Here is a 14,402-nt window from a genome sequence, read left to right as displayed (position 1 = left end):
CAGAGAATGTGTCACTCCCTCTCATTGTGCACTGTTCATGTTTTTAAAAAGAGCACATGCCCATTACATGACTGTGAAGTTTTCCTCTTTGTCTCTGACATTCAACTGCAAGCCCCTGAAGGGACTTTACCATATCTTCTTCCTCTTTGTTTTCCTAGGGATGTGCGTAGTTGGGCACATAGTAGAGCTCACAAAATGTTGCTGAACATAGTGCACCATTGACACAACATAATTCCAGATTTCTAACTTTGATTTCTGAAAGGTAAACATTGCTACAAGGTATTAACCACACAGAAGACCCAAACAAACCCAACCCCCTTCCAAAGAAAACAGGTTTGTTTGTTTTTTGTTAGGGCATCCACTTCTACAAACAAATTTCTGGCCCCAGTATAACATAAAGAGCCAGAGTAGGATTTCAAGCAGAACTCTGTTTTCAGTTGATGTGTCAGTCCCCTGAGAGTCATGTGGGAAATAAAAAAAAAGAAAAGAAAAAATTCAAGGTCCAGGTTATTTCTACCACTCCTGGGAAACCAGGCCTGGAAAGCTCTCTAGGGAAAGAAGTATGTCTGCTCTGGGCTTTTGCAACCTTATTTTATAATCCACTTTCTTATCTACTGCTTCACAAAACCAAAGGGAAATAGGTACACACTGTATCAACAAAAGATCAGAACTGAATTCTCAATGGCAAAGGCAAGTGTACATTATAAATAGCAAAACAGCTGGCTTGGACCATGTTGCCGGCCAGTCACCCAGTTGAGGGATTTGAATGACATCATAACCCTTGAGAGGGTATTGCTAGCCAGCTGGTGTTATTTAGAATACACAAAAATCAGAGAAAGAAAACACACTCTGGCACACAGACTCCCTGTCACACACACACACACACACACACACACACGCACACACACACACAGGTTTGAGTTATGTGGAAAATTCAAACAACAGGAAAATTGTTTGGCCCCCAGGTCCCCTTCTCCCAGAGTGGTGGGGTAGGGAGGGGACAGTGACCGGCAACCTAGTTAAAGAATAAAGAAAAATGTTCTATTTCAGTTGGTTTTTACAGCTTGGCATAGTCTTTGCCTCATCGCAGGAGAGAAAGTATGAGACAGTGTCCTAAAGGGACCAATCGGATGCTGCCTGCCCCTCCATAGGTTCTAGGAAATGAGATCACTCCGCTCACTTGGCAACTAGGACAAGGGGTCACCCGAGTGCTGTCTTCCAATCTACTTTACCCCAGTCACTTCGGGGTTAAAATTTAGAGTTTGCTGGAGAGGGTCTTATCGTTGTTTCTTTCTTTTTTGTTTTATATTTTGCATTTGCTCTAGAATGTAAAACTGCTCTCCCATCCCCCGTGTATATTCCTTTAATACTGGTAAGGTGTATGAGCAGACGTGTGTGTCTTCGTGCCCAGCAGAAAGTTAATCAGAAAACAGATCCTTATTTTCTATGGCAGCCTAAGTATTTTAATGTCTGCTAACCCTGTCACTAACACACATTCTTTTAAGGGAAAAAAATGCTTCTGTGCTCTAGTTTTAAAATGCAAAGGTATGATGTTATTTGTCACCATGCCCAAAAAAGTCCTTACTCGATAACTTTGCCAGAAGAGGGAGAGAGAGAGAAGGCAAATGTTCCCCCAGCTGTTTCCTGTCTACAGTGTCTGTGTTTTGTAGATAAATGTGAGGATTTTCTCTAAATCCCTCTTCTGTTTGCTAAATCTCACTGTCACTGCTAAATTCAGAGCACATAGAGCCTGCGCAATGGAATAAAGTCCTCAAAATTGAAATGTGACATTGCTCTCAACATCTCCCATCTCTCTGGATTTCTTTTTGCTTCATTATTCCTGCTAACCAATTCATTTTCAGACTTTGTACTTCAGAAGCAATGGGAAAAATCAGCAGTCTTCCAACCCAATTATTTAAGTGCTGCTTTTGTGATTTCTTGAAGGTAAATATTTCTTACTCTTTGAAGTCATTGGGGAATTTTATTTAAATTGTGTACTGTTTGCTTCTGCCTAGAACTGTTATTCACTTTAAAATTTTCATTGTTTCGGAACTGGGAGTTATTTATAAATTGCTGAATATGCAATTCTGTGGAATCTGAAAAATAGCTCGGGGAGATGGATGCATTTGCACAGATATCTGTCTGAGTAGAAACTATTGCAAGGTACTTACGCTAAATCCTCCACTTCTGCAGGGCTTCCGTGGTGTCATTATAGAAGATTCCTTTAAATCCTGTCTATGGCTAAGGGCTATAGAGCGTGGAGATGAACTTGGGGATTTTTTTTCTTCTTTTGCAGGTGCAGATGTTTTATTTTTAAGACCATGTTCTTGTGCGTGTGTGTGCGTCTGTGTGTGTGTAACTCATCAGGACTTTATTTACAAGACAGGCTATATATGAAGAGTTATATTTTAGATGATATTAAAGCTTTTAAATATGATCTTTGGAGCTAAGGTGCCGGAACTCTGCACTTATGCTCAGAGAGAGAGTTAAAGTTAGAGTAAAGTGTAATTTGTTCTTCCAAAAAAGAACTCCTTGACAACTCTTGCTGACCTTGCATATTTGCATAATTTAAACAAATACATACTGTATATGGAAAGCAGAAACTTTCTAAGAGCTGCTCGCCCAACTTTTCTGTTTAGAAGAGGACTTTCATGGGCAGAGTTGGGACTTGGGGTTTTGTGTTGTAAAACTCTGATTTTATATTCGGTGTCGTGAAGTCCCTTTAGGTAAATCTGGCTGCTGCTGTCGGTGCACCGACTTCTCGTTTCCGATTGCTGGCTGTAGTTCTAGTTTCCATTCTCAGCAAAATTATGTCCTTCAAGACTTGTGTTTTTTTCAATTTACAAGCGCTTTTAAGCTGCTGTCACTGGCTCCACCGATTCAATTGCCTGAGGGCTCAATTCATAAGACGTCTCTGCCACTTAGTGCAGCATTCAGTTGCTACTTTCAAACACTTCACCGCTAGGACTTTCCCTAGTCAAGTAAGTGGCTCTGGGAGTTAAAGATACACCCTTGTCAGGCACCTGATTCTGCTGTTCCTGAGATACCAACACATGCAGGCCACCTTGCTTTCAAAGAAATGACGTCACTGTGTATACATACTATGTGATCTAGCAGCTGGAGTTTTTGTCTCCCTACTTAGGGGATCATAAACGAGGCTGTGGAACGTTATCTCTGCGTTAATTACAAGTTAAGAAAATTGTTTCCAAATGCACTTTTCTGGTGTGTATGCTGAACACTTCAGAAGTGGAGCTCTTAATAAGTTGTTACTTTTTTCTGTACTTGAAGCAGGAAGTGGTTTGAGGGAGCTGCGTGGTCTTTCCCATGTAATTCAGTGAGTAAAGGTGTCCTGCCCAGAGGCAGAACTCACAAACTGATTGTACTCTGAGTCTCAAGGTATTTCCAAGTGAGTGAGTCGGGGGCAGGGAGTAAGGGAGTGGACTGGAGCTTGGGTCACTATCTGGGCGGCTACAATAGGCATACAATGGAAATAGGTGGCTTGGTTGGGGGAAAAAGATTGACTTAAATCCCAGCTGTGCAATTTGTTCATTGTTTCAATGGACAAAAGGCAGTTTACCCAGGCTCATAGCGTACCTGCCTGGGTGTCCAAATGTAACTAGATGCTTTCACAAACCCCACCCACAAAGCAGCACATGTTTTTAAGACCTCAGTTTTCCATTCACATCGGCCTCATAATACCCACCCTGACCTGCTGTAAAAGACCTGGAACAAACAAAAATGATTACACCTACAGTGAGTATTTTCTTATGACTGTTGCCCTCAAATTTTACAGGGCATTTTCATTGTAGCCCAGACATCTGGAATCAATTAATATTCCATTTATTTAAAATTTCTATAAAAGAAAGAACTTTTAAAATTTGGTTTGTGAATGATTTTGAGAAAGTGTTTTCTGATTTTTTTTTTCTTTTTTTTTCATGTCTTTCTGATTCTCCCCTTTTTTTCTATCATATCTTTCCTTTCCCTCTATTCATTTCTTTGTGTTTGGCAAAATAAAAGGCCAAGGAAATAATGAACATATGGGACCACTTGTTTCACACTTTTAACTCCTAAGCAAGTTCGGTATTGTTTTCCCTTGTGGTGACATAATAGTGATATAATTATCTGGGCTTCTCCTGTGGGTGTAACTCCCTGGTACTGTTCCTAACTAAAAGAAATGCCTAGAGGCCTTCTTATCTTGTGCCCTACGACTATAAGTATCTCCGAGATTTATTGATATAATAACTCAGCAAAGCCAAAAAAAAAAAAAAAAAAAAAAAAAAAAAAAAAAGAAAGAAAGGAAAAGAAAATCTATTAAAATATGAAATTCTTAAGTTCTAGAGATTTATATGTATTGCTGCACTGAAATGTGTTATACTAGAGCTCACTATTAAAAATATAGTTTTGACATCTAATGAAGTTTGAAATTCACTAAGGCTATAACTTGAGTAATTTTTTTCCCTGGATTTCACGAAAACTGAAGAACTTAAAGGCATCTACCATTGCAGGTGCTTAGACTTCAGCATTGCTATAAACTCAACAAAGAAGGGAGGGGTGGAGAAATAGGATTTGGTAGAATAACATACTTTCTAGAACTGGCCCATTCCCGCAGTGCGGGGGTATGCTCTGCAAGGTCAATCACAGGTTTGTTCTTTTGAAAAATGCTATGAGGTCCAGTTGGGTTGAATTTGTTGAGGTTTCTAATGGAAATACTGAATAGGAAAACCCCACTAATTTTACAACAAAAAAAGAAAAAAAATGAGAATTGGATGATAACTTGCTTCTTCCAGTCCCAGTGTTTTGGGCTATGTAGGGGGGTGGAAGATTTCCATGTAGAGGCCCTGTTGAGAAAAATGCAGTAAATATTCAGTTGAGCTTTTACCTCCTCTTCTATTTTATGTCCATTATTTATGATCATTTGCAAATAGAGGGCGCTTTTCATCTTCAACTGCTTTACAACCATTAACTAAATATTTACATTTTGTTAACAAGAGACAGGGGTTTGGGTTTTTTTTGTTTTTTGTTTTTTTCTTCAATTGCCGAGGTGAAGGTCTGACTACAAAAATGGAAATCTTCATTAGAATGATGGGGGAAATTTTGCCACTGATATAGAGTCATTAAACTGAGAGTCCATGGAGGGCAAGGAGGGTGGTCAGAAAATAAATGACTGTTTCTTCAAAAGTGATGGGGTTGAATGGACCTGCCACTACTGTGAGGTTCAAAAAAGCCTCTTTTTATAATTATAGCTTCCAGAGTGACTCCACAACCCTTTTAATAGGGCCCCTCACCTAACACCCTGTCAGTGACTCTTCCCATGATGCTGAAAGTAGATGCATCTGGGAGAAGTGAAACAACTCACCTTGGGAGGCTTCTTGGAAAAAGCCACATCTTTGTGCCACAAGTAACAATATGGAAAAACTTAATGATTGCCTTAGCATGGTTTCTACTACTTAGAGTGAGGATGGAGACTTGAGCCACAGGACTGCTGCTTTTGGCAAGGCTGCCGTTTGGCTGTCTATCATTGACTAAGTCATGCCAACCAGGGGTCCCTTGGTATATTTTGCTATAAAATAGATACAGTGACACATAAGTCCCTCCAAGAGATGAAGCCAGAATTCCTGTGACTAAAAATAAAATAAAAACACACAGAAAGGATTCTCAACATGTGTTGATTTGATATTGGACTTGAGGCCAGGGGCTTTAGAATGCAGGAGTGGCTTCTACTAGAGCCAATTTCATTCTTCGATTCTCATATTTTTTTCTGTTTCTGTTATTTTCTTCTATTTGTGGCTGTGTCAACTGCTGATACTCCCCAGGTAAGGAATCAGTGTCTCTCTCTCTCTCTCTCTCTCTCTCTCTCTCTCTCTCTCTCTCTCATAATAAGAGAGAAAAAAAAAAACCCTATGATGATATATAGTATTGTCAAAAGCCATTTTTTGGCCATAGTAAATTATTTTAGTCAAAATAGGGAATAATGTTTTGGTTAAAAATATTCTGCTCAATAATGAATGCATCTGTGGATGGCCAATATTGAGAGAATTTAAATTAACAAAACTTATTTGGCCCCGAATCTGTACTGAGCACAATCTTTGATAATTCAAAAGTCCTACCAGGGTCTCAGAGTGATATGGGATCCCACTGTAACAATAGCATCTTTCATTTCCATAGTAAATGTTTCTAGATATTTTATCTCAATTCACTGAAATAGGAACCCATAATGAAAGGGTTCAGAGAGGACTCCTCCAAGGATCCACAGTAGCCAGGGGAATAAACATAGGTTGTTGGATGCTGAGACATGCTCCATCCACAACTCCCACTGGGTTCTCGTGTACTTTATTGACTTCTGTGCTGGGTAGTCCTGATTAATGACAGTTGTGGAATCGTGGGAGTCAATGCACTTCTGTCCAACCCCACTCCCCTTGCAAGGACCAAGGAAGAAACCTGACCCTCCCTCTGTTTCTTGGGCAGGTGAAGATGCACACCATGTCCTCCTCGCATCTCTTCTACCTGGCACTGTGCCTGCTCACCTTCACCAGCTCCGCCACGGCTGGACCGGAGACGCTCTGCGGGGCTGAGCTGGTGGATGCTCTTCAGTTCGTGTGTGGAGACAGGGGCTTTTATTTCAGTAAGTAGCCCTCCCTCTCACTGTGCTGCTCAAGTCTAACGTGTACAGCTCTGTGGATTTACAACCGCAGGGAGTGTGTGAATAACTGAATGACTGCCCGTGTCTGGCAACCATCCTAGGCCTCTGAGATTCCTCACCTTAAAGTAAGCATAGTGTTTCGGCGGGGCTTTGGCAGGTTTTGCAGATCTAGGATGGAATTTTCCTCCTTTACAATTCGTCTTTAACTACTTCCTGCTAAGCCTTCTTTCAACTATTATGATCTACCCTCACTATTTCATTCCTTTCAATGAAAGGATGGGAAAAAATAGCCCTGAGGTATTGATGTTTTTGTTTTCAAAACCTATAGTTGCACATATAAACATATGGAACACATGCAGGGCTGCTTTAAGTGCCATGTGATTTGGAGTAAACTAGTAAGGACTCTCCAGTCATGTGGATCTGGGAAAAAATATTAAAGGGCATATCCTAGATGTCCCCATTCAACATGAAATCACCATGAACAGACAGAAGGTGAACTCCACTTAAAGGCAGGACTGTTTGCAAATACATAGACTGTCTCTAAATACAAACCGAAATGCCGTACGAATTTGCCCTCTATGCCAATTGACCTTGATTTTTTGTTGTTGCTCTCTTTTGGCATAGTTCTTCTCTGGGACCCTTCAATGATGTCACCATCTGGAAAAGGGTCTCTGACAAGTACAGGGTCACTTATCTCTTAAGTAGCTCTTAGGTGATTAGAAAGTCAACAGCCAGTGAAAAGTAGACAGCCAAGTCAAGGTGTGTAAATAATATACACAAGCAAAAGTCAATGATTCCTATGGGAACTGATCACTTAAAGAATCTAGCTCCCATGCATCTATCTCACTGTATAGGGCTGCAAAATATTTAAAGCCAGATGCTCATTCCTTATAATTCTTTGGAGTTTTAGAGAGTTCCAGGAAACTGAGCATGAGTCATTCTTAAAGGTTCATATCACTCCAGTGTAGACAGCTTACCTCAGTTACCCACTATGCTTTGAATAGCTCCTGTAATGACTCACACACGTGAAGTCTCTCTCATCCTTCCCAAATGTCAGCTTCTCCCTAGGCAGGTGGGGTATGTGTGTGTATGACTGGCAGGGTAGAGGGTGGCCTGTGTATACCGGTCTGGAGATCAGTAAGGGAGATGGGAAGGAAGAGGCTTGTGAGGGGATTGGTGATCAGTACTTGCAGTGGATTTGGCAACAAATAGTTTTTAAATCACTAGTGACAAAGAATCAGAAGTACCTTCTACTATTTGAATAGGCAAATTCCCACTATTTGCTTCCAGCCAGTGCTTTAATTGAATGAACTCATTTATTTTTCTGGCAATAAAGCAATTCTATCCAGTTCTCTGTTGCAGAGCAGATGAATGAGAGCATTGGGTGAGTGGTTTTCCAATAGCAGACTTGTTTTACCTTTAAAATACCCTGTGGAAGATAACTGTGGGACATCATATGAGCCAACAGTGGGTCATAATTATTCTATAATTTGCAGCTACTGATATTCAGTTTTTAAAAAAATGAAAATGTGTGTCTCACTTATTATGCCCAAGAGGACTTTTATTCCCCTTGATAATCCATTTGTGCAATTTCCTTTGATCCAGTTCACTAGGTAATTGCCAAGCCTAGAAGTGTCCTCTGTTACGTGCCAGGTTGATTTGTGATGTTCAACATGACATGCTCCAGAATTTCCATGCACAGTGCATGAAAATTGGATCCTTCTATGCCTATGATGTTTGCATTAAATGATGAAAAATGAGAATGGAAAAAATGATTGTTCCTAAGTAATGGTATGATACTTACATGTTTTTGCACAGATACTTAAGAACATTGGACAAATAAAATGGAAACCAATTTCCAGGTTCTCTTGTTCTGTTAGTGCAACAATCAAATTTCGCAAATTTTTAAAAATTGTGTCTGAATAACTTGAAAAGGAAATGTTATATATAGCAAATCTTGATGTTTACTGTATGACTTTAGCTAGGAAGTGGTTTTGTAAATCATATGTTGTCAGTATTGTCATTGAAAGTATGTGTGTCATGAGTTTTGGCTTCTAGAATTCCGTGACTTATGTTAATTCGACATACCCTCATGCACAAAAGTATTCTTGTTAACTTTCTAATCAATTGGACAATCTTATTTGCCCAAAAGAAGTTAATCCATTTAGATTATTTTAATTTAATTCAAAACATTGATGGAGCATCTGTTATGTGTAAGCATTGGATGAGATATGAATGAGATGCCTAGAAATGAATGAGAGATTGACCTTGACTTCAAGGGGCTTACAGCTGAGTTGAGTGGTAAAAGAAAAATGCAACTAAGTATTATTGTCGTAATAGAAAAATAACCATGGAGAATAGATTATATCCTTTATGTTTTTCCTGAATATTTTGTTCCATTTGTGGTCTCACCTTACAAGGGTCTACCCTGCCAAGAATAATACCCTGTCAATGGGCTCCCTGATGCCAAAGGACATATTTATTTACCTTTGAATCCAAGTGTCTAGCTCATTGCCTGGATGCTATAGTAGCTGCCCATATTTGATTGTTGAACTGACAGGATTGAATTGAATTGAATCCAGTTGAATCCAATTGAATAGAATGGAATTACTTGTTTGGGATCTTAGTCTTAAGAATCATCAAGAATTGGCCGGGCGCGGTGGCTCAAGCCTGTAATCTCAGCACTTTGGGAGGCCGAAACGGGTGGATCACGAGGTCAGGAGATCGAGACCATCCTGGCTAACATGGTGAAACCCCGTCTCTACTAAAAAATACAAAAAACTAGCCGGGCGAGGTGGCGGGCGCCTGTAGTCCCAGCTACTCGGGAGGCTGAGGCAGGAGAATGGCGTAAACCTGGGAGGCGGAGCTTGCAGTGAGCTGAGATCCGGCCACTGCACTCCAGCCTGGGCGACAGAGCGAGACTCCGTCTCAAAAAAAAAAAAAAGAATCATCAAGAATTAAGGTTGTCAAATACTGTAGACAATACTTCTCACCTCATGGTTATCCAGTTATTTAATAAAACTGCTTTTTTTTTGAACTGAAAAAATATATACTAACAATCACTTAGAGGCTGCTGCATTTTGGTCATCCCCAAGCTACATTGATGTCTGTTTTGTGTCTGAGCCAATTATTCCTACAGGCATTAACTGTTGTCAACAAATTTCATTCAGTTTCCTTTTCATCCCCTGAGATTTACTGTGTGTGGAGAAGTCAGCTCTAAGCACAGTCTTTGAAATACTTTTTAGAGGGAAGCATTCTTCCCCACCTCTATACACTGTCAGTTGACTCTTATTATTCTCTTTACACTTATTTTCAAAGTTTGATTGTGGCTGTGCCTTTTATTTTAAACTGCTTTAAATCCATTTTGGAAGTACAATTCTTTTAGTTGTAGAAAGCAATTTCTGATTTTAGTTTGAAATTCAAACATCTAAAAGAAAATTGCCTCCATATCTATCATTTTTGTCAATCTGCAATATTTAACAAGGAGAGTTTTTTAACTCTATTAGAACAGTTCTGAATAAAATATTTTGTAATGCTTATTGTGTGTAGATTGACCCAATGATGTGAATGAGCTCATATTTTTCCCTTCAAGCCCAAGTTCCACTACAGCACAGTGAAAGCAACCTTCTAGATTATCTGTTTGTGAACATTATCCCATCATAAATGGAACAGTTCATGTATAATTAATGCAGTTTCCCTAGACATTTTATGAAATGAAAGACCCAATGAACAGCTAATTACTCATTCTTTCCTATGCATCACAGGGAAGATAGGAGAGCCTATCAGCTAGCCTTGTGTTCTTGTAGTCCTGTGAGAAAAATGGTGGCATAATGGAGATGAAAGCACATTGGGAAGGAGCTAGCGATTTTCTTACTAGATTGATGGAGCCCTTATAAAGGGTGGCTCATTACAACCTCATTTTGCATGAAAAACACCAAGAAAAAAAAGAGCTTCAAATGAAATAGGAGAAGTGAAGCTTACCATAGATATAATTTTTGACAGCCATGGTGATTAACCATTTTAACATGCTGCTATGGGCCTGTGGAATTTCTCTCCTTGGAGATTCTTAAAAAATTGACAGACAACCAACCATCTTGGATGGTTTCAATTAACAGCAACTGAAAGAGAGTTTCTGGGGTCTTTTTTAGTTTTAAGAGTCTATAAACAGTCCCTTAAATAAACTGTATATGCTTTACCTTGGCGGTCTGGGGAAATGGAGAAGTAAATCAATTAGAAAAGAAAGTTGGATATTCTTTCAGCTCTTCAGGATTTATAGCTTTTGTAAAACATACTTCCAATGTATAGTTATTAAGAACAGGTCTGAATAAACGAATGGCATTCTTCATGTGTTAAAACAGACTGTTTTGTAAGGGCTTTAAGTGAAACTTTACAACGAACTTTCATTGTTATTGATTGCAACAACCTTCTTAGATCTAGGTTATTATTATTAAGTCAAGCTTCTTTCCTTTGATATATACGGTCCAGAAAACTACTCCCAGACCTGTCATTCATTAGCTGTAGGAGTTTGGCAGGCATTTAAACTTCCTGGGTCTAAATGTCCTTGTCCATAAAACAAGGGAATTTTATTAAAATAAATGACCTCTTCTAACTTTAACAGACTCATAGTCTAGGTTGTAATTAACAAAGCTCTGGTGCTATTCAAGAAAGAAAAACCTTGGATTTAAGTAGTGACCAAATAACATTTAGTCTCTTTTATCTTATTTACATAGTTTCTGTTGGTCCCCAGAGATAGGAGATTCCACTCACTTAAAGTAAAAGGAGCCAGATTCTTCATTTTGTTTTGCTTTAAGCTGGATTTCAATCCCTCGGGGATGGAATAGAAGCTTAGATATGACCAAATACACGCAGGTCTTTTGGACCAAGGAGCCAAAGAAGCACATGCCTCATGAAAACAGACTGTCATTTTTCTTTGTTAGGATAGACCCATTAACAGTTCTCATCTTTACGTTCTCTCACTCTCCTGACTGTGAGGTCAAGTGAGTATGTTCATTTTTAGATGCCCTTTATTAAATTAGAGGGGACAAATAGAATCTACAGGTTTCTAAACCTTCACCAAAAGCCTCTTCCCAGCCTATTACCTTTTCAATTAAAGAAGAGAGTGTATAATTGGGGAATCTGGCATCACACTCACCCACCATTAGCATTATTTTGAGTGGGGCTGGATTTGAGTTGCACCATTTTCATTCCTTTTATTGGTACCCCTTAGATGGCCTGCTATGCATCTGTGTGACAGCTGGTCAAAGTTAGGGGTACAGTCACTAGCTGTGGGAAAGCTTTTCTCTTTGAAACTAATTGGTACATGTGGGGTTTGACCTTATGACCCTGGCCTCATTAGTACCACTAAGCTAATAGGCCACAGATATTATTAAAGAAAAGCAATGTGTTTTTATATTGACCCCAAATGCTTGCTACTATCTTTAAGTAGTAAAGGACCAGTCTCCGCAACCATAGGACCACTAAGAAAATGATGCAAAATTAGAAAATAATTTGCATTTGTTTCTGACATACTAATGCCCTTCGAGACCATCTCCCTCCTGAGGGAGAGTTATAAACAGGAGAGCGAAGGATTCAAGACCAACAGCATGGCCTCTATTGCCAAACACTTCAGGCTTGAACCCCAGCTCTGTAACTTACTTGGTGAGTGATCTTGAGCAAGTTACTTAACCTGTTTGTTCCTCAATTTTCTCATCTGTAAAATGGAGCCTGCCTTATAGAGTTGGTGTTAGGATTAAATTAGTTATCATTATATTAGAATATGTTAACTTAGAATATTGCCTGACACATAGTAAGCACCACATATGTGAGCTATTACACTTAATTATTCTCTTCTGAGATCAATTGCAGAATCTGTTGCCAATGCTGAGGTACATGAACTGCCCAATTAATTACACACTCATTTTCTCTCCTTGGAGGCAGCTGATTAAAAATCTATTATGAGTAGTAAGAATTATGTAGTAGTATTAGTAATAATAACATGAAGAATGTCATGTTTATCTAGTATATTTACTTTTTCAAAATCCAGTTGTGTCAGCTCTCTCACTTTGTCTTTACCCCAGTCTTGGTGGGCAAAGATTATTGCTTCATGGGACAAATGAGAAATGTGAGACGTGAACATTTTGTAACTTACCCCACTGAATGGTTCCAGAAACAAAGTTAAGTTCTCTTGCCTCCAAGAAGTGTGTAGCATAGGGAGATACTTCCAAAATCCCGGTAGTCTTATGGGAGATAAGGAGCAAGAATCCCAGGATGACTAAACTGATATTGAACACTTCCTTGAAAAGAGGCATGAGAAAGATATCTATTTAATGACCCTATATTTTAGCTTCTGGAAAAATTGAGGAAATGCTAAGAAAACTTCCTCAGGATGCACAAGAAAAGTCTTCTTTGATTAGAGGTTGCTGCTGTACAAGACCCTTTGCAGGCTGAATTCAGACAGAACACTGCACCTCACCTGTGAACACCAGGATATGCAGTAGGATCTGGGGAGCTTCTCTTCTGGCCAACTACAAATCTTCTTCCTCTTCCTGCAGACCTCAAGTGCTTCATTACTTGCAACTATTTCTTCCATTGGTTTTTCTCACAGACCTACTAAAAAAATGCTGTTTAATTGGACTAAACTTTTTCTTGGGGTGCTTTTAGAGTGGTAGTAATGGGAGGTGGTCACAGACACCATAATCCAGACAGGAAGAAACTTCCCCAACTTGACTATAAAAGGAGATGTGGGAGCAGCCAGTGGTTGGGATGCAAGACCACCACCTTTGCTGGTATTACTCAACCAGTTGTTTGAAGACCATTGGTATTGAAATGTATCCTATCTTCAGTGGCTGGTAGGGGAGACACTTTGGATGCAGGAGAGAATTTTGGCATTCTGCTACTTCAATGGGCCTCCAGTACCTTGACCAGACATCTTGTGTCATGCCATCATTGCCCAAGGTCTCCATTAGAGCTGCCTTCATCTCTCCAGCAGCCTTCCTTCTGGTTTTACAGCCCACACCAAAGATTCAGACACAGTGAAAATGGCCACAAGTTCTCTCCCAAGATGTCTCATTGTTCTCAATAAAAGCCTGCAAGGGCTTTGCTCTTTTGTGCAGCCAGACGTCTTTGACAACCCATGGTGGCAAAAAATCGTTTTTGCATTGAGCTGCCGCCCTGGCAGAGTTCCATCCTACACCTCTCCCTGAGACATCCCAAAGAATTACTTTAGGTTGCCTGGAAAGTTCAAACCCCCAGGCCTTATTAGCTGTTAGACTAAGGAGATGACAACACAGCATTTTGTTTGTCTTTATCTATACGTGAGATCATGTTTAAAACATAGCAAAGAGGTGTTATTTGACATGCAATTCCCTAACTGCAGTAAGTTGTATGCCTATTTAATGCATTGTTTAGTCTCACATTGGCTAAAGCCACTTAAAGAAGCACTTGGCAAGCTCTGGCTTTTCATTCTTGGCATAGCTGCCCCTCTTACTTTTTCACTGAACCTTAAATACCAAGAAAAACCCTTCACTTAACTTTACATCTGGCATATTGCTTTCTGCAACTGGCCAGAACCTTTGCACATGGCCGTCTGCATTTGTCCTAAGGTAATTAATGGCTTTGCAATATTTGATCATCAGCAGCACAGACACAAAGAGAAACTGTGCAACCAGCAGAGACCACACAGCCTCTTTTAAATTAAAATCTTTTGCATTAAATGCTCAGGCATTATGCAGGAATAAAGATTTCCATGCCAAAAAAAGAGGGG

At 39.6% G+C, this 14,402-nt stretch overlaps 1 protein-coding gene across 5 annotated transcripts in view; it reads left to right on the top strand.

Moving 5' to 3' along the window:
- The first annotated feature begins 1,617 nt into the window (after nucleotides 1–1,617).
- IGF1 (insulin like growth factor 1) overlaps nucleotides 1,618–14,402 on the top strand; it is a 78,477-nt gene continuing 65,692 nt past the window's right edge. For 3 of the 5 annotated variants that reach the window (XM_017893460.1, XM_017893459.1, XM_017893457.1), the window contains exons 1-2: nucleotides 1,618–1,944; nucleotides 6,466–6,622. In XM_017893460.1, the coding sequence (XP_017748949.1) occupies nucleotides 1,882–1,944; nucleotides 6,466–6,622 (220 nt within the window). In that variant the 5' untranslated portion in view covers nucleotides 1,618–1,881. Of the gene's footprint in view, nucleotides 1,945–3,588; nucleotides 3,754–6,465; nucleotides 6,623–14,402 lie in introns of those variants that run through there. The other 2 variants (XM_017893461.1, XM_017893458.1) reach the window with 1 other exon arrangement.

This window comes from Rhinopithecus bieti, unplaced genomic scaffold, assembly GCF_001698545.2.
Source record: "Rhinopithecus bieti isolate Rb0 unplaced genomic scaffold, ASM169854v2 scaffold_23898, whole genome shotgun sequence".
Lineage (NCBI taxonomy): Eukaryota > Metazoa > Chordata > Mammalia > Primates > Cercopithecidae > Rhinopithecus > Rhinopithecus bieti.
This window is presented reverse-complemented; position numbering and strand designations above follow the sequence as displayed.